Source organism: Chionomys nivalis, chromosome 9, assembly GCF_950005125.1.
Source record: "Chionomys nivalis chromosome 9, mChiNiv1.1, whole genome shotgun sequence".
NCBI lineage: Eukaryota > Metazoa > Chordata > Mammalia > Rodentia > Cricetidae > Chionomys > Chionomys nivalis.
In genome coordinates, this window is record NC_080094.1 from 49,421,593 (window position 1) to 49,439,983 (window position 18,391).

The 18,391-nt window shown below is 43.2% G+C and overlaps 1 protein-coding gene across 3 annotated transcripts in view; it reads left to right on the forward strand.

Annotated features, from left to right (window-relative positions):
* Fbn1 (fibrillin 1) overlaps positions 1–18,391 on the forward strand; it is a 204,883-nt gene that overhangs the window by 112,353 nt on the left and 74,139 nt on the right. For all 3 annotated transcript variants that reach the window (XM_057780310.1, XM_057780311.1, XM_057780312.1), the window contains 9 exons: positions 69–209; positions 2,038–2,157; positions 5,332–5,457; positions 6,984–7,106; positions 9,717–9,839; positions 10,898–11,050; positions 14,717–14,770; positions 16,425–16,550; positions 18,052–18,177. In XM_057780310.1, the coding sequence (XP_057636293.1) occupies positions 69–209; positions 2,038–2,157; positions 5,332–5,457; positions 6,984–7,106; positions 9,717–9,839; positions 10,898–11,050; positions 14,717–14,770; positions 16,425–16,550; positions 18,052–18,177 (1,092 nt within the window). The remainder of the gene's footprint in view (positions 1–68; positions 210–2,037; positions 2,158–5,331; positions 5,458–6,983; positions 7,107–9,716; positions 9,840–10,897; positions 11,051–14,716; positions 14,771–16,424; positions 16,551–18,051; positions 18,178–18,391) is intronic.

Below are 18,391 nucleotides of genomic sequence, written 5' to 3' on the forward strand. Positions count from 1 at the left end.
TGTTCATTATTAGTAGATAAGAGTTTATGTCATAAATAATAATAATGGGGTTCAATGCTTCCTCCTAGGGGTGCTGCCTTTCAACGTTACCGACTACTGTCAATTGGTCCGCTATCTCTGTCAAAATGGGCGCTGCATTCCAACCCCGGGCAGCTACCGGTGTGAGTGCAACAAGGGCTTCCAGCTGGATATCCGCGGGGAGTGCATCGGTATGCAATTTATCGCTTGGTTGACACTGGGGGAGATGCAATTCTTTTTCATTGTCTGTGTCTTCGTCACTGTCCTGTTGCTGTGAAGAGACACCATGACCACAGCAACTCTTATAAGGAAAACACTCAACTGGGGCTGGCTTATAGTTTCAGAGGTCTAGTCTATTATCATCATGGCTGGGGGCGTGGTGGGGCAGGCAGACCTGGTGCTGGAGAGTAGCTTAGAGTTCTACATACAGATCTGAAGGCAGAGAGAGACACTAGACCTGATGAAAATCCCACCCCCAGTGACACACTTCCTCCCATAAGGCCACACCTCCTAATCCCTGTGAAGTAGCACTGCTCCCTAATGACCAAGCATTCAAATAGGAGTCTATGGAGGCCCTTCCTGTTCAAACCACCACAGTTAATATTGGTTTTCTACTGTTGTTATAACAATTCACCTCCAACAGTGTCTCCAAACAGTAGAACTTGTTATTATCTTTGGCTTCCAATACAGGGCTTAAACGCTGGTAGGGTGTGTCTTCAGAACATCAGAGAGGATTTCCTGACCTTCTAGTCTGTCTCAGACTCTGGAGGCAAGGAGGGCCTCATGACCCTTTGGCATCTATACAGTCGGGCAGGCAGCATCTTCAGCAGTCCAGCACAAGACCACTGGACAGTTGAATCTGACAACACCCAGTGGGCATGTGCTCTTTTGTCTTCAGATAAATTTGTTTCTTGGTTCTGTTAGTTCTTGTTTTCTCTAAACCTTTTGTTTCCTGCTCACATGGGCACTGTTCTAGAGGAGAGGGAAGGGGTGTGTGGCTCACAGTTAGACCTGCCTCTGTCCCCAAGAGATTTGGACCAATAAGCCTCGCTGAGCCTTCCTTTCCTCATAAACAGCAATGTAGACGGGTGAGCCCTGGTACTGAGTCTTTAACGAGCCTGTAGCACTTTGGGACTAAGGCTACCAGACAACCTGGGTGGGTGGTACTGAGAACCCCCTGTGAACAGCCATGTGGCCTTCATGTTTTGTTCTCACAGGTTTAATAGAAGAGCAGGAGATGTTTAGACACGGGGCAGACTTTCTTTGTATTAAAATAAGAGCAACAAATACAACCATCTCTGAAGGAACTGTTAGTCTCTTTGATTTTGTTTTTTTCCTGGTGCCGGGAGTTGAACCCAGGGTCTCATGTGAGTCAGACCGGTGCCCTACCACTCAGCACCCTATTGCTCTTCTTCTTTCCATTTTTTTTTTTATTTATTTTTGAGACAAGGTCTTACTAGGTTGTCTAGGCAAACCTTACACTTGTAATCCTCCTGCCTCGGACTCCTGAAATAACAGCCCTATGCTTTCATGTCTGCTTGATTTTCTTAGACCAGACTCACAGAAGAAGAAAAAAAAATGTTTATTATCTCAAAGCATATTCATATTCTTTGAAAACGACATGAGAAAAGAACAGAGGTGAACCACTTCACTGGTCTCACAGTGGGTAGACACGGTATATTGGCTGTGGGAAGAGAGAAAAATACTTTGATTATGCAATTTTCTTTCTTTATTGTTTCGAGTTTTGCTTTGTTGAGAAAGGGTCCCACTAGGCAGCCTCGGTTGACCTGGAACTCACTATGTAGGCCAGGCTGCCCTTAAACTCATTAGAGATCCAGCTGCCTCTGACTCCCAAATGTTGGGATTAAAGGCGTGTGCCTCCACGCCCGGCTTTGCTGGTTTTTTTTTTTTTTTTTTTTTTTTCACGCTAAAGGAAAAAGGTTTTATGCATGAGAAACTCACAAAGCCTTAGAAATATAAGCTGTTGACGGTCTCACTGAGATCCGCTGTGTTTTGCAGATGTGGACGAGTGTGAGAAGAACCCCTGCACTGGTGGAGAGTGCATCAACACCCAGGGCTCCTACACCTGCCACTGCCGAGCTGGCTACCAGAGCACACTCACCAGGACCGAGTGCAGAGGTAAGGGGCTCCTGGGGACTGGGAGGCATCTGTCCCAAATGAAGGCATTGCTTTGAAGAAATCCTGTGAGACATAAAGGCAAGAGGCTACCTCACCCTGCGCCGCCACTGCTTGCTTTATGCCTTATTCCAAATATCACTCCTTTGAGGATGTTGCTATCAAATCTGGCAAGCATTGAGGTTACCTTAAAAACTATCTTTGCGCCAAGGGAATAGCTTATTCTCACTTCTTTCGAGTTATTTCCGCTGGTTGTTCATCTTCCATCCGAAAGGTAGGGGATATGGTCACTCTGTGTGGTAGAGACCAGGGAAGCATCTGTCATTAGCTTCTCCATAGAAACAAGGATGTGAGGGCTCCAATCCTTGCAGAGGTCAGCAGCCAACAGCAATATCACCTGAGGGTTTCCCAAAGTGAGTCTCTAGTCCTTCCTCAGACCTCTGACTAGAGCCAGCCTTTGGCAGGATCCCAGCCATCTGCACGCGCACTGAGATTTCAGAAGCACTGATGTGATTGTCCCCTCATAAAGGTTGCCCTTCAGGTTTATTTCTTTCCCTTTTCCTAAAATACAAAAAATTGCAAACAATGTTGTGGAGAATGTTGGACTTTGGTGCTGTATTTAGATCCTTTCCGCTCTCCCTATCCCTCCTCCATCTATGCCCCTCCCAGCTTCCTGTCAAATTCGTCCCCTCTTCTTCCTTAATTATTGTTTACACATATACACACAAATACAGCCTTCCGGGTCCATTTGGTGTTGCTCACGTGTGTAGAGGATAGAGAAAGAGATGGAGATGGAGATAAAGAGAGAGGTATAGGGCTGTTTAGGGCTGACTACTGGGGATTAGATAACTCCTCAGGAGCTCAGTCCCTGAGTTATACTGAATCCCCATCTCTCAGCAGCCATTGATTGCCTGTAGCTCTTCATGTAGAGGCGGAGCCCTGTGAGATTTCCTGTCCATGTTGGCGGCATGTCATGGGTTTATTTCTTAAATAATTTATTAAGCTGTCCAATATGCTTTTGGTTAATATCATTTGTGCAGTAAGTTTCTGGGGTGGAAATGAATAAGATACAGTGTCCACCCTTCAAGAACCAGAAGTTTTATCTGGACATTCAGTATAGAATGACCTGTGTCATTAATCCAGTAAAACTAGATAAAAGTAAGTGAGCAGGTAGAGAGGTCTAGGCCACGTAAAAATGTCGATCTACTAACGTGAGATAATTGACTTGCCTCCTTTAGCAAAAGCCCTTTGTGTTAATTGAGCAGGTTTGATGTTTATCTCTGAGCTATTGTTATAATCTGTGAATTTGCTCACCATCACTGTGTTTAGGTAGACTGCCCCATGATGTCAATTTTGAGAAGAGAAAACAAAAAAACTGGAAGCACATTATTTCTAAATAACTCTATTAACAGCCTACAACCTGAATTATAAATCTGAATAATTTGAGTATTCAGCTGAGAGTCTTAATGCTTTAGCTGTTAGTTAAAACAGTTGGCATGTCAGTGGTGTACTGGACATTTTTCAATAGAAGAAACCACTGTTAAGAGACTTCACTGCTGAATAAGCAAAGAGAAATGATCGTTGAGAAGGGGTTGGCTGGAGTAAGGGCCAGCCAGGGTAAAGGTGTGCTATTCCCCTCAACCTGAGGCCTGACTAGAGATGAGGGTGACCCACAGCTCCAGTACCCCATCTTCTCCATAGTATTAAACTCTCCCTCAGTGTAAGAGCACACCTGTGGTGTTTGGAGGATTCCAGTCTGCAGAGGGATCCAGAAGACCTCGTCTTCAGCTTAGAGGATGAGCTTGGGTTAAAGGGGAGGAAGAGATAGAGACAGTGGAAGGCACGTTTGAGTGATAAACTTCCATGCTGTCTAGATTGCTCAAAGTACACAGTTCTCCTTGTGGCATTCCACAGTGAGAAGGAAAGATGGATTATTTTTCCTTGTTTATTTTAATCTCAAAAAATTATAGAATGCTAAAATTGGTTCAAGAATATGTGGATTTTTTTTTTACTATTTTTCTTTGTGGAGGAAGACAGATTTTAGTGAGCATTAGGAATAAAGGAGGAGGGAAAAAAGGAAATCAGAGATTTTTGGCACAAAGATCAGACAGAAGAAAAGCCCAGACTGCTTCAACTAGTCCAATGGCTCACGCAGAAACCACTGTGGGATCAGCCTGGAAAGAAAGTGCGTAGGAGGGTCAACCACAGACACGGTGCAGACGCTGGGCAGACAGGATAACTGGACAGACCGTAAATGCGCATTCCTCTCTAGGGTGTGCAGGATGCTCACCCTCAGGCACTCAGGGCCTCCGCTCAACATGCATGGCTTGCTCTCATCCGACTCTGCCTGGTCCCATGTTCCTAGGGACAGGCGTGGAAATGCTGCATGCTACAGAGACAAGGCTGTCTTATCTAGCCTCTTTGATGTTCATCTTTTGTAGTTCTTAGAGCAGAAGGACCAGGCTACCCCGCTGTGTATTAGGGCTAGATATTTAATCATGAAATCAGAGATCAGATATAGGTTATTTGAGTTTATGTCATTTTTTTAACATTTCTAGTTCTATTATGATTATTATAATTATTATGATTATTAATGAAGGAGGGGGCATCCCCCACAGAACCAATGTTTTGCTTGGTAGGTAGAATAGTCATAAAGTTTAGACTGAGAGTTATATGTCTATGGATGAAACTATACTCAGTCCCGGGCTGCTGGGAGGCAGTGAGCATCTCTTAGTTATGTGGAGGACTATTAGGAGGAATTGAGCAATTTCTTAAAAATAGCATTTTCTGTTATTATTTCTCATATTGTTATAAGAGTTCCCTTTTAATCATGTTAGAAATGATAGCAGCCAAAGTTCAATATAAATAATCATATGTGCCACTCAATAAATTATCTAGAAAAAATGCTGAAAACTCTATTTTCTTTGTACAGCTGAGGCCTGAGTAGTCTTAAAGAAAGTAGGAGTGGATGTGATCATGTAAAGGTTTCTTTCTGTCTCATTTCCTCTTAATACTGATGATCCCACATTCCTTGTTATTTGGTATGATATATATGATGATGGATATTATCAAATAATTGAAATACAAGATTAAGGTCTTAAGTTTGGAAATGGAGGGAGAAAGAAAATAATTTCAAGCTCTCCAAATTACCTTCATCCTTTCTCACTTTAACCCCAGACATTGACGAGTGTCTGCAGAATGGCCGGATCTGCAACAACGGCCGCTGTATCAACACGGACGGCAGTTTCCACTGCGTGTGTAATGCGGGCTTCCACGTCACTCGGGATGGAAAGAACTGTGAAGGTAATGGCGGCAGCCAAGGTGGCTCCTCCCCCATTGCATTTCAGTAGCCGGAGCCTTGAACAAGACAGAACCAGGTGCCGGGTGAAAGGTCAAACTGTCCAATGTGTTGCACATGTTTCTGTCTGAAAGGCAAGCCTAAAGTTTCACCCTGTCATGGCCACAATTTGTATGTGTCAAATAGCATTTATTCACGCCAGCAGCCGTGAGTTCTTGGAGTTACCTGGTGGCGATGAAGCTTTCGTAGGATGCGCCATTCCTTCCTATTTTTATGCAACCAAGACTTTGTATATTGTGTAGTTTTATACAATAACAACAAACAAAACAAAATAGCAATGAACCGCATTTACATCCACACCTTCTATAGTCGCTTGTAATCTTTTCGTGTAAAGTGCCTGCCCCGTAAAGCGACCCACAGGTCAGTGTCTGGGCGTGTCAGACTGCTTGGAGAGAAACAGGGGCGTGGAGAGGCAGCCTTTCATATTGACTTCTGAACTCATTGTGGGAGCTGCTCTTTCCTTGCAAAGTCACTGTGACTGCTGTGGATTGCTGTGGATGGAGTTCCCACTTCGTGGGCTTTAGCAGAAAGTGAAGGCTGCTCCTTATCATGTTTTCCAGCTTCTTTAGCAAAGAGCCCAAGAATCTGCTAATATGTTGAAAGAATTTCAAAATTGTTCTTAGGAACATGTTTGGCAGAATATTATCTTAGTGATTCAATCCACAGACTTGAGGCCAAAATTCCCAGTTAGGGTAAAAATCTGCTTTTTTAAATAAAAGAAATAAAGAAAAATCGTAAATTACTTTAGTCTGCATAAAAGCCTGTAAGTGAAAACAGGTCATGTTGAGAGGTGCGAGCCTCCTGGGATAGCTTCAATAGCTCGCAGGCCAGCATGCCCACGAAATTAAGAACTGTCTCCGTGATCAAAGGGTTCTAAATATTAGTCGGCTCAGCTGGATCCCATAGCCGAGTCTAGCACTTACTAAATCCATCTTTGCAATATCTACTTCAAATTGCTTAAAATGACAAGCTTTTTTCTACTTTTTATTATTCTTCAGCGTTGTTTTTTTTTTTTAACTTTTTGAGAATTTCATACAATGTATTTTCCCCTCCATCAACCCCTCCCAGGTCCTCCCTTACCTCCCTACCCACCCAACTTCATATTTTTCTCAATAGTCTTTTGCTTTCGAAAAGAACCTAGATTTAGCCTAAATACATTTTCATTCCCAGTAGCCTTAATTTTGTTATATTTTAGCATAGCAGAACTAAGTCTGGACTAACTAAGCTCACCAGGCTGGTAGCTGTCCCTTTCATCTGTGGATGGTGAACCTCGAAAAATCCCACTAACCTTGGCTGAGCCAACCTGAACTTGAGATGCCTGTTTCGCATGCCATGTTTTCTCTTTGTATTTATCATCTGCATGAAAATCAGCCTTAGGCATTAGTGACAGAAAATAAGAAAGAGGCATGCATTACGTCTATTCAGGCAGCCTTCCTCGCCTGACCGAAAGAACGTGTGTCTCTGTTTCTAGACATGGACGAGTGCAGCATCAGAAACATGTGTCTGAACGGGATGTGCATCAACGAAGATGGCAGTTTCAAGTGCATTTGCAAACCTGGCTTCCAGCTGGCGTCCGACGGCCGCTACTGCAAAGGTGTGTGCTGGAAAACCCTAGTGTGGTCTTTGCCTCCTTTTTCTTCTCTCTACACCTTTCCTGTAGATTCTCCCCATGTAGAATTCCTCAGGTTCTGATCTGGAAGCCTCACTGATATTCCTTCTTGTGTTCAGCCATCCAGAGAGTCACAGCTAATGAGACAAGGCTAGTCTTTTTCAGAGAAGGCATTTGGGTTATTCTCGAAGGAGCCTGGCTGAGGGGTAGTTATTTAAGGAGCTGAAGCGTCGATCTCTCCAGTCTGACATTCTTTCTGATTTTTCCAAATTCTGTCTTTTCCTTCCAGCTGGGGGATAAGGACAGTTGGGTAGAGGGGTTGGGATCTTTTGATCATTACCTTTAGCCACTCTCTCTTCACAAATGTAACACCACATGCTGGAAAGGCAAGATCAAGTACCACGGTGCCTCTTCTGAGTGGCCCTAGAATTTAGCTCTCGTTAAAGTACCATGGAAGAAAGCTGTAAGTTCTTGGCAAGGTGTGCTTTCTACAAGCTTTAAAGAGCATCCAGTCCTTGGTTGTTTCCCTGCATTCCCTGCAACCTTCACATTGATGACTTGTAATATTGTGAAAACCCATGCCTTGGATGGCTGTGAGAGATGCCATGACCACGGCAACTCTTATAAAAGAAAACATGTAATTGAGGTGGCAGCCTGCAGTTCAGAGGTTCAGTCCATTATCATCATGGCGGGGAGCATGCCGGCATGCCAGCAGACATGCTGGCTTCATCTTGGTCAGACAGCAACAGGAAATCGACTGTGACTCCGGGTGGTATCTTGAGCATAGGAAACCCCAAAGCCCACCCCCACAGTGACACACATCCTCCAATAAGGCCATAACTACTCCTGCAAAGCCACACCTCCTAATAGTGCCACTCCCTGTGAACTTACGGGGGCCAATTACTTTCAAACTGCCACAGCCTGTCTTCAATTTAAAACAAACAGTTGAGCTTCTCAAATTTTGAAGTAGGGTTTCTGTACACATGGAACTCTGTGCCAGAAGGATCTGACACGGGGAAGAAAGGTTCGAGACACAGAGGCATTCTACAGTCAGATAGCACATCAGGATGTGCTTGTAGCTGTGAGGAAGAAAAGCAAAGGCTGCGATTGCTGAGATCTGAAATGCCAAGTCTGGGGATCCACGTGACAGCCTCTTGGCATTAGATCACGCTGTTTCCGAGGACAGTATAAAAAAATGGAGGCCCCAAAGCCATTGATCGTCATGAAAACTGTATCTTAAATAGATTGTTGAATTGTGTAGAAGAACTGATAATTGCACTGGTTCACCTAGACTTAGCATTCCGGAGAGTGGAAAGGAGGAAGAGAGAGAGGAAGGGAGGAGGAGAGAGATTGGTTCATATGATTGTCCCCATCTTCCTCCCCTGCCCCCTCCCCAGTATATAAAGCTAAGATAAACACACTTAGGAGGGGAAAGGAAGCAGCCATCGTATGCTGCTTTTGCTTACCTCCTGTGTCTCCTCTGGCTGTGGAATGAGAATGTGTCTTCATCCGTCATCCTGAACCCACAAACTCACGACTGCCGAAAGCCTCGTCAGCAGGGCTTGTGCTGAGTGGAGGACTTTATGTCCCACGGGAAAGCCTCCAGGCTGCTCTTCAGAAGGTACTCTCCACTGTTGTACTGTAGGGTGCTGGCCTGAACAAAAAGATGCTTGAAACAAACGCACCAATCTGAGTCTATGCTCTTAAATATAACTGCTCTTTTAAACACAATCTGAATATGAAACCTTGGACCATCGGGATGTGTTTTGTGCCAAACAATACAAGCTAAATAAAACCCAGAGGTGCTTCACTCTCAATTTGCCTCAGCTTAAGGTCAGAAGAAAGGAAATAGTCTCCCACTCTAATTGTGTATTGTAAAAAGGGTTGTTAGAAAGTGACTCATTTCAAAGCATCCTTGTTTTCCACAACTCAGTTAGGGTACCCTTTCTACTTTGTCATATCAGTGGGCGAAATCTCCACTATTGTTTTTATGAACCTGATGCCATCTTTTCCAGTACTTAAGGACACACATATGGTATGAAAAATACTCCATTTAAGAAAGACTTTACTGTGCTCTGGTGGTTTTGAGTGTTGTGCTGACCAAGTGCTGCCATCAGAGTCACGCTTTATTCCCTTCTCTTCTCTCTGTGGTCCTCCTTCAGGCCTGTAATATCTGCCTCTCACTAATCGTCCCAGAGGGGCCAGGCAAGGCTGATACTGACAGGGATGCCAGCCTGGGTGTTGGCTGCAGAAAGAAAAAGTTTTTCCACCGCAGTCAAAGATACAGTTTATAATCAAACTAGATTTCTGGCTGCAGAGTCCTTTGCCTTCTCGTGGTCATTTTCCTCCCTCCATCAATTCTGTCTGGCTTTTGTGTTTTTATTTTTGGTAGAAAGCATCTTTGGAGGATTCTATTCAGATGGCTTTTAATAGAAAAGTAGCAAGCTCAGTTGATTTCTCCATTTCCCATCTCTGGAAAACACCGAGCAGATGCTTCTATGGCCATCGGGTATTATTTTCCACAGCACCCACGTTCCAGGGTTGTCGTAGTGAACGTGTTCAATGATGTTAAAGAAACGCCTCTTCCCACTACAGATATCAATGAATGTGAAACCCCTGGGATCTGCATGAACGGGCGCTGTGTGAACACTGACGGCTCCTACAGATGCGAGTGCTTCCCAGGACTGGCTGTGGGTCTAGATGGACGAGTGTGTGTTGGTAAGAAAAAGCTCATTTATGATAAATGCTGCAGGAATCAGCAATGCGTATCGGTAACTAAACGTGTTCTCCCCTAGCAGATAAAATACAGGATTTTTGCAGAACAATAATCTAACCAATTCAGTTTTCTTCTGAATAAATTAGATATAAATGTTAGGAATAGAAGGATAAGGTTAAAAAAAAAAAAAAAAGGAAAGGCCAGGGAATCCTTGCCTTTTCTTCCCTCTTTTCTGCCCTAGATATATACCTGTCTTCAATTTTCTCCCACCCTCCTTTGTGGATAATGGTTTTTGGAATTGGTTTGTATAGGTATACCATTTTATGGTGTACATTTTAATAGAGAATTAAATGTCCAAGGAAAGTGCATGATGCCACGCCATGGAAACATGAATAAACCAGAAACATGCAGTGATAGTTTTATGTGGCTTTGAGATTTGTTAAATAACAAGACTTTTAGCCAAATTATTTTTAAAAGATACTCAATAAGCCCTCTGAATTAGGAAAAGATTGGGCGAAGTGGGAAATTCCTTCTTTAGAGATAAAGACAGCACAGCTTGGTTGACCAACATCTGCGGGTTTATATAATGAATCTTTTAAAAATTAAACTTTCTCCTTTTTGGAAAGCAAGCCCAATTTAGTCATTCAATAGCTGCATGTTTATTTTCGAGTAAGCCACATCTCTCATAAAGGTCTTATTTATCATGGTGTGAGATCCAACCTTCATGCAGTGTTTATAAAGTTCCTGCTCTGTGCATGCCTGAGGAAGACAAAAATGAATGAAAAATAATCCCAGCCCTAAAGGGTCTCCCAGTTCGCTCAACTGTGATAGCCAGAGGAATTCGGTCGACTCTGGCCGTTGGTCCCCACTGCTCGGGAGCTAATGTGTTCTTGGAGTTTTGTTTTACTTTTGTTTGCTCAGGGTCCAATTGTAAAAGCTCAAGCATCCCCTGTGAGTTAGAACAGGGACGATAGAGAAGTAAAGGCAGCCCTGGCTTCGATGTGGGGGTTCTCGTATGTTTAAACTGTCAGGATGACGGCAAGCACTTCCTCCTTTTCAGACACACACATGCGGAGCACATGCTACGGAGGATACAGGAGAGGCCAGTGTGTGAAGCCCTTGTTTGGCGCTGTTACCAAATCCGAGTGCTGTTGTGCCAACACCGAGTATGCGTTTGGGGAGCCCTGTCAACCATGTCCTGCTCAGAATTCAGGTAAGCGGTGTCATGGAGGTCCCCTCCTACTGCCAGCTTTCTGCCCCCATGCACGATTTTTGCTTTCACAAGTCTGTTCTCTGCTTCCAGGGTTCTCTTGTACACCCTTCTGGGGTATTTGCAGTGGGCAGCCAGCGTTTAGACCCACGTCACTCCCCCTTCCTCACACTCTTTCGCTACAGCAGTGCGTGTGCCTCTGTAGGAACCAGCACACCTCGATCCTGGTCACACTCAAAGCCTGGAGCACACGCAGCTTCATTCAGAATGCTTGCTTTTCGCAGGAGCTATTAGGAAAGCAGGATTTTACACAGTGTAAAAGTAAATAACTTTCAGATGACCTGAATATTCCAGCAGCTTCCCAGAAGGCCATTTGCGAATTTTGTTCACATCCCACATGTTGATTTTGGTGTACTTTTCTTAAATGGCTTTATTCAACCTTAGGGAAAGTGTTTTTCTGCAGCTGAGGTGGCACACGGTGAAAAGTCGGAAAAGACAACCAGGCAGTGAGCGAAAATTCTGTTCCCCAGTCACAGGCAGAAGGACTGGAGGGATTAGTTATTTGTGTGCATTTTTGCTCATTAAACATTTAAATAAATAGTTTCATTAATAAAAATAATTATGAAATTAAAATATATGGACAAGGAAGTCTCATTCATAAAATAAATTTTAATAGATGAACTAGACAGTCCTATGCAGACATAATTATGTTCATTAAGAAAAAATAGTTTATTGAAATAGTTCATGGTGTCTTCTATATATGAATGTGTGTGTGCGGGGTGTGTGTGAGAGAGAGAGACGGAGAGAGAGAGAGAGAGAGTGTGTGTGAGAGAGAGACAGAGAGAGACAGAGAGAGACAGAGAGAGAGAGGGTAGTCGGAAGGGGCAGTGAGATGGGAGGAAAGAGAGTGGTGGGATATATGTGGCGTGAAAGTGGAAGCAAGGACTCCGGGAGAAGGAAGAGGACTGGAGGGAGAGAGGATAGGATATTGGTGAGTGAAACTGACATATGTTTAGGAAGAAAAGAGCTTATTGAGATGAAGGCAGTAGGGTTTTACTATTTGAATATGACCTTAAGGAAGCTTGGCCATTGGCTTTTATTGTCCTAGGAAAAAACCTAGGACTAATCAAACAAACAAACAAAATGGTTAGTGAGTTTACATGTGAGATTCAATTATGTCATATCCTTCCTAAGGAGAATTCATTAAAAATTAACCTAAGTATGATTTTTAAAGATTAATATGTAAAAATAATCTTTGAAATTATGATGTTCAGAATTAAATATCATAAGAAGCTAGAGAAGGAGAGGACTTCAAAGGAAACGAAGAACTTCACATAAAAGAAAGAAAGATTATTTGTATGCCATCAAAAATCAGTTAAATACACGTTAATGCACTTGAATTATATATAAATATTCATTCAAACAAGACGATTGCATAAGACTACAGTTAGCGGTATGTTCTGTCGTTGTTTGCTCTCGTTTCCAAGCACTCTCTCATAGACTTCGTATTTGTGAGACAGATGTATGTCAGTAAGGCTGGCAAAGGTAGTCATGCTCATGCCTGTGAGTGAATGACACTAAAGAAGCCCATTTTCTTTAAGCAGTAAGGCTTAGTTAGCGGAAGCTAAACCGGAAGCCCACGAACGCTAACTTCCAGCTTATACTTATGCTCTTGTGCCTGAGGGAATTTACAGGGAAAGCGTTCACATGTGGAAGTTCTTTCAGTGATTGACAAAGAATGTCAGCCGAATCGTGAAAGGTACTCAAGGAGGATGGGTGCCCCTCGTTTCAGGATGGGGTGATTTAAGACATCAATAATCCCTAGAATCTATCTTATCAACTGAGTGAGAAAATGTAACCATTTTCCAAGATTTCCAAGGTCATCTGTGTGCTGTGCAAGTCAAATGGGATGTGTGACGTTGTGTCTCTGCTCCTAACCTGATTTGTGTGACTCGGTAAGCTCTCTGCCTCTTCAGCCATCAGGCATTTTCCTCTCCCCGAAAGTAGCCAGTGAGACCCTCTGAGTGCAACTCTGGGGCCTTTTCATGGCCGCCCTGCTGTTGTCCCGTGGTAGCTACCCAGAGAAGCACAGTGCGGAATGGGGGTGAGAACCCAGAGGGGAGGGACTTGCTGCTAGCCACGTGCATGTTAGCATTCAGACCCCTTCTGCACAGAGCAGTTGGGTCCTGCAGTTGTGAACATGGTGAGCACCTCATGCCTCTGTTTGGCCCAGGTGTCAGCTGATCTGAACGAACAGAGAGAGCTCTGTCCACAAAACTGCCCTGCTTTGGTTTTCCTGCTTTACTATTCTCTAAGTTTTGGAGCATTTTACTAGTTGAGAATATGAAAAGACAGCCAAGATATGCTCCTGTTGTGGTCTTTAATCTCCGGCTTTTAAATGTGCAGTAGCTGGCATGGTCCTCCTTGTTGCTTTTTGCATCCTTTTAAACTCTTTTTAAAAAATGAAAACATTTTACTGTTTTTCTCAAATTATCATTTGTTACAGTACAGGCTTTCTTGTTTTTGTTTGTTTGATTGGTTGGTTTTGTGTGTGTGTGTGTGTGTGTGTGTGTTTATTTTTGAGACAGGGTCTCACTATGTAGCCCTGGCTGGCCTGGAACTTACTCTGTAGACCAGGCTGTCTTCTAATTTGTAGAGATACTCCTTCCTCTGCTTTTCAAGTGTTGGGATTAAAGATTTATGCCACCATGCCTGGCTAAAAGATTAATTTTTAGTTTTATATTTTCAAAACTCATTTACATCTAGCACCATCAGAAATACAGCAAGTGTTTGCTCCCTTGGCTAAAGTACCCCCCCCCCCCCGCCCTCCCTCCCACTGCCGTTCTCCTGAACACAGACATATGTGACTGATTCTGGCATCAGAATGCATGGGCAGGCAAAGATCTCTCAGCCCTCCTCCTTGGAAGAAGCATGATTCCAGCTTGCATGCCTCCTCATTCACCATTTCATTACTCCAAATGTTGCTAGAGTTGTACATCAAACTTTACACAATCATAAGCATTAAGAAGCTGATTCTATCTCAAGTTTGGGGAGCGATTCTGCACATTCTGTACTAGAAAGATGACATGATTTTAACATTTTGTCAAAAGTTTTCCTGTGGGTTCACCATGGAAAATGATCATAGAATCGCAGTGATTCAGAAAATGCACTTGCACATGGTGTGAGATGCTTTGCTGTGCCCTTGTGAAGAGAGCCCAGAGCATATGCAGAGACCTGGGGAGATGTGAGAGCATGATTGTTCTGGAAAAACAGCTAGAGCTGAGAAACAGAGCTATCCCCAGGATGGTGGGGGAAAGTTTTATTAACAGCTAAGAACCCACATTTTAACAGCCACCTTTTGCTGTATGTGAAAAGTATTCCCTGGTGAACAAATTGAGTTGTGGGGAAAAACACCTTTTCCAAAAGTGCATGCACCAAGAAATTGCTGTGACTTCCCCATATCCTTCAAAGTCAATTTCCTTGGCTTTGTGGGACCCTTCAAAAGAAAGCACAGTCTAAAGGTGACTCTCCCAGGGGATGCTTCCTCTTTCTGCTACCACTCTTGCTCGGTTCTCCTTGCTTTGGAGGAAATGATGTGTGTGAGCCAATGGCAGAACTGATCCGTTCTTCAGATAAGGAACTCATTTACTATCCGATACTTTATTACAGCGGAATACCAGGCGCTCTGCAGCAGTGGGCCGGGCATGACCTCAGCAGGCACTGGTAAGGAGTTGCTTTAAAGTTTACCAACTGAAACATGTGCAGAGGCAGGTTTTTTTTTTTTTTTTTTTTTTTTTTTTTTTTTTTGGTTTTTCGAGACAGGGTTTCTCTGTGGTTTTGGAGCCTGTCCTGGAACTAGCTCTTGTAGACCAGGCTGGTCGGCTGGTCTCGAACTCACAGAGATCCACCTGCCTCTGCCTCCCGAGTGCTGGGATTAAAGGCGTGCGCCACCACCACCCGGCCAGAGGCAGTATTGAAACCCCTGTGGGTATCTAGTTACTTTGGCACAGTCTGGCCTGACACGCCGTACTGGCCAGCATCACATGGTGATGTACGCAGGATGCCTGGAAGCCCCCATGGCAGAGCTGCAGTGGCACACTGACGACTGTGGGCGTGAAGCTTTCTTACTTTCCTGGGGCAACTGATGGAGAGCTATGGATGAGATACCGTGGTGGGCATTGCTCATTCTGGAGAAATGGTGGTATGAGCCTTTCATGAATTTCCCATATCAAATACATCTGAGGGATTTGGATTGGACAAACAGTTATTTATTCACAATCATAAAGATTTCTTAATTCTCAAAGGGTCAGTCATAAGATGCCACTTAAATTTTGTAGCAAGAAATAGCAGCAAGGCGCTAAGTTAAAAGAAAATGACGTATTTAGGAACTGGAAAAACGTTGCGTGTCATCAAAAAGAATAGAATCAAGAGACTACTGAGATGAGCTTGAAGATGGTGACAAGAAGGGACTTCCTCACTCATGTGGAACTAAACAACTTGACTAGGGGCGCTGGGGGAAAGAAGGGACTTCCTCACTCACGTGAAACTAAGCAACTTGACTAAGGGAGTTGGGGGAAGCAGGCTGGTTAGTTCACTGTATGAAATGTGTGGATAAAGATGAGGAAGGAATATTGAGAAAGAAGGGCAAGTAAGGACGCTGATGATGAAGGAGTCGGTGAGGATCAAATGAGCCATGATAAGGGCTTAGAGGGGAAGCAAATGACAGCTCTGACTTATGAAGGCCATCCAATCCATGTACTGTCCTTCTTCCTCCTTCCCTGCCACCAGAAAGGTCTGCTCAGTATGTGAGGCATAGAGAGACAATGCCTGGCCTCCTCGGAGCCAAAGCAGAGACTCTGGGCTTGCTTTCAGTCTGTAAGGAGACCTGCTGAAGAAATTCCACACACAGTGGGACAGGGACCTTGCATAGGCCTAATTTAGAGCCAATAAATGCACAATTTATACTTTAATTTGAAGATGTTGTTGAACTTAATAAAAATTTGAAGCAAGATCATGATATAATCATGAGGCAAAGAGAGGGGAAAGAGGAAGTGTCATAGACTTGGGCTGTATGCATCATCCACTTTTCACCCTGGTTCTCAGACCATCCAGGACATCTTCTTCAGCTTAGTTTGGGGGCGGGGGAGGGGTGACCATATGGTCACAGCTCAGATGCCAGCTTCCCTCCAGGGTCTAGGATGGGGGGATGATTTGACTCATACTATCTTACAGTGAGCAAAAGGAATGAAATATTCTCTTCCATGTGAACTCAAACCCCAGAGAGCAGTCCTAAGGTCATTGCCCATATTGGAACTGTTTGTTTTCATTTAATGTTTGTTTTAGAATGTGATTAACTTTGAATTTTTTGGTGCTGTAGATATAAACGAATGTGCATTAGATCCTGATATCTGCCCAAATGGAATTTGTGAAAATCTCCGTGGAACCTACAAATGCATATGCAATTCGGGATATGAAGTAGACGTAACTGGGAAAAACTGTGTCGGTAAGCTCGGCTTGCTTTCTGAGACATCTCTTGACAGCTCTGAAGAATCATGGCAGATTCCCTTGGTAGAAGAGAAATCTGTTAGGTGGAAGAAACATAAGTCCTGGGAGCTTTGGTGACTTGACTGCAGAGCCACTCTTATCTCTACTAAACCGTTCTCCCAGCCGCTCCTTAGATTTAAGCAGAGAAAGCACAGTTTGTTTTCAGTAACAATGATTTTATGTTAACTTTAATGAGCACTCTTTTCCATGTGATAACAACCTTTAATTAAGGAAGAACCCAGAAACCAAGTAAATCATTTAGTTGGTAAGAAAACAGTAAGCCTACGGCATTATTTCCTTCTTCAGCATTCTTTAGTTGCCTGGAAGAGTATTTTCTGAAAACCTCTTTTGTCTGGAGTGACACAGAGCCTTGTGTTTCCTGACTCTGGGCTTTTTAAAACAAGATACTCAGAGTTATGGGGAAAGGATGTGCACAAACTGTGAAGTGGAGCGTCTTTTTAGTGGAAGAACAAATATCTTTTGAATATAAGCAGATACACCTTTATGGGATATGATGGGAATGAATAAGCTTTAAGATAAACTAGAAAAGTCTGAGGCTGTATTTTAATTTCCATTTAGGGCTTTGGAGTTAGGCACTTCCACTTGCTTTTACCTTGGTGACATTTTAGAGCCAAAGTTGGGAAGGCCCCTGTCCAAGGAGCTGATCTAACTTTGAAGCAAATGATTTTTCAGAAAAAAATCAAGATTGATATAAACATCGGTTCATTCTTCCAGGTTGCCACACGAATATCAGATATTAATAATTTGTTGTGTTCTGGATTATCCTGCTGCTCATCCAACATCAGGGTCTCTATGGGTTCTGACCCAGGAGAAGAAAACCCTTTTGCATATGTCCCTGGCCATTGGCTGTTGTATTTGCATGGTCTTATTTGAAGCCTCCTGGTGTTTGGAACTCTTGGGAAATAGTTGTGTTCCTTATATTATTTTGATAAACTTTCAACATTCTCTTTACTCAAAGAAACACAATATATATATATATATATATGTATTAGATACTATATTTTAGATACTATACATACATACATACATGTTGACTGTTTAAGTATATTTTCTGCTGTGGTTAGAGTAATCCCACATGGCCTTCACCTCCCGATGCTGGGACTACAGGTATGCATCATATTGTTGAGGTTGCTTTCTATTTATTCAGCTCCTTAAACTGGTAAGATTAGTCCTTTTAATTCTAATACTATAAAACCATTGCAAAAATAAAGACTACTAACTTTCAGAGAATCCAAGAGTTGAATTAAATAGCATCCAGCAGCTTGAGGCTTTGGACAAGCAGAATATTTCCTATTTGGGGAAAAGCAGTGGAACAAGAGTCTGGCCTCTCTGGCAGACTTGATTATACCACTGGGAACTTTGAGACCTAACCTAAAAGAGAACGGTGTTGACTGCGAGGGACAGCCTCTTGCAAACGTTCCCATTTGTTGTCTTTCCAGATATTAATGAATGTGTGCTCAACAGTCTCCTTTGTGACAATGGACAATGTAGAAACACCCCTGGAAGTTTTGTCTGCACCTGCCCCAAGGGATTTGTGTACAAACCTGACCTAAAAACTTGTGAAGGTAACCGTGCCTTTGTTTTGAAATTACATATTTTACTGTCTCTGGGAAAGCTCTTAGACAGCCTGAGGGGTAAATTGAAGTCTCTTTTATTTCAGATAGCCAAGCCAATTCTGTTGGGATTGTCTCTCCTAAATGGCCCTGTTCACACTCTGGCCACAGTTGTACATACTCGTATTTAGCATTTTGCTCACCCTTTTCTTGGTGGTTTTAGAGC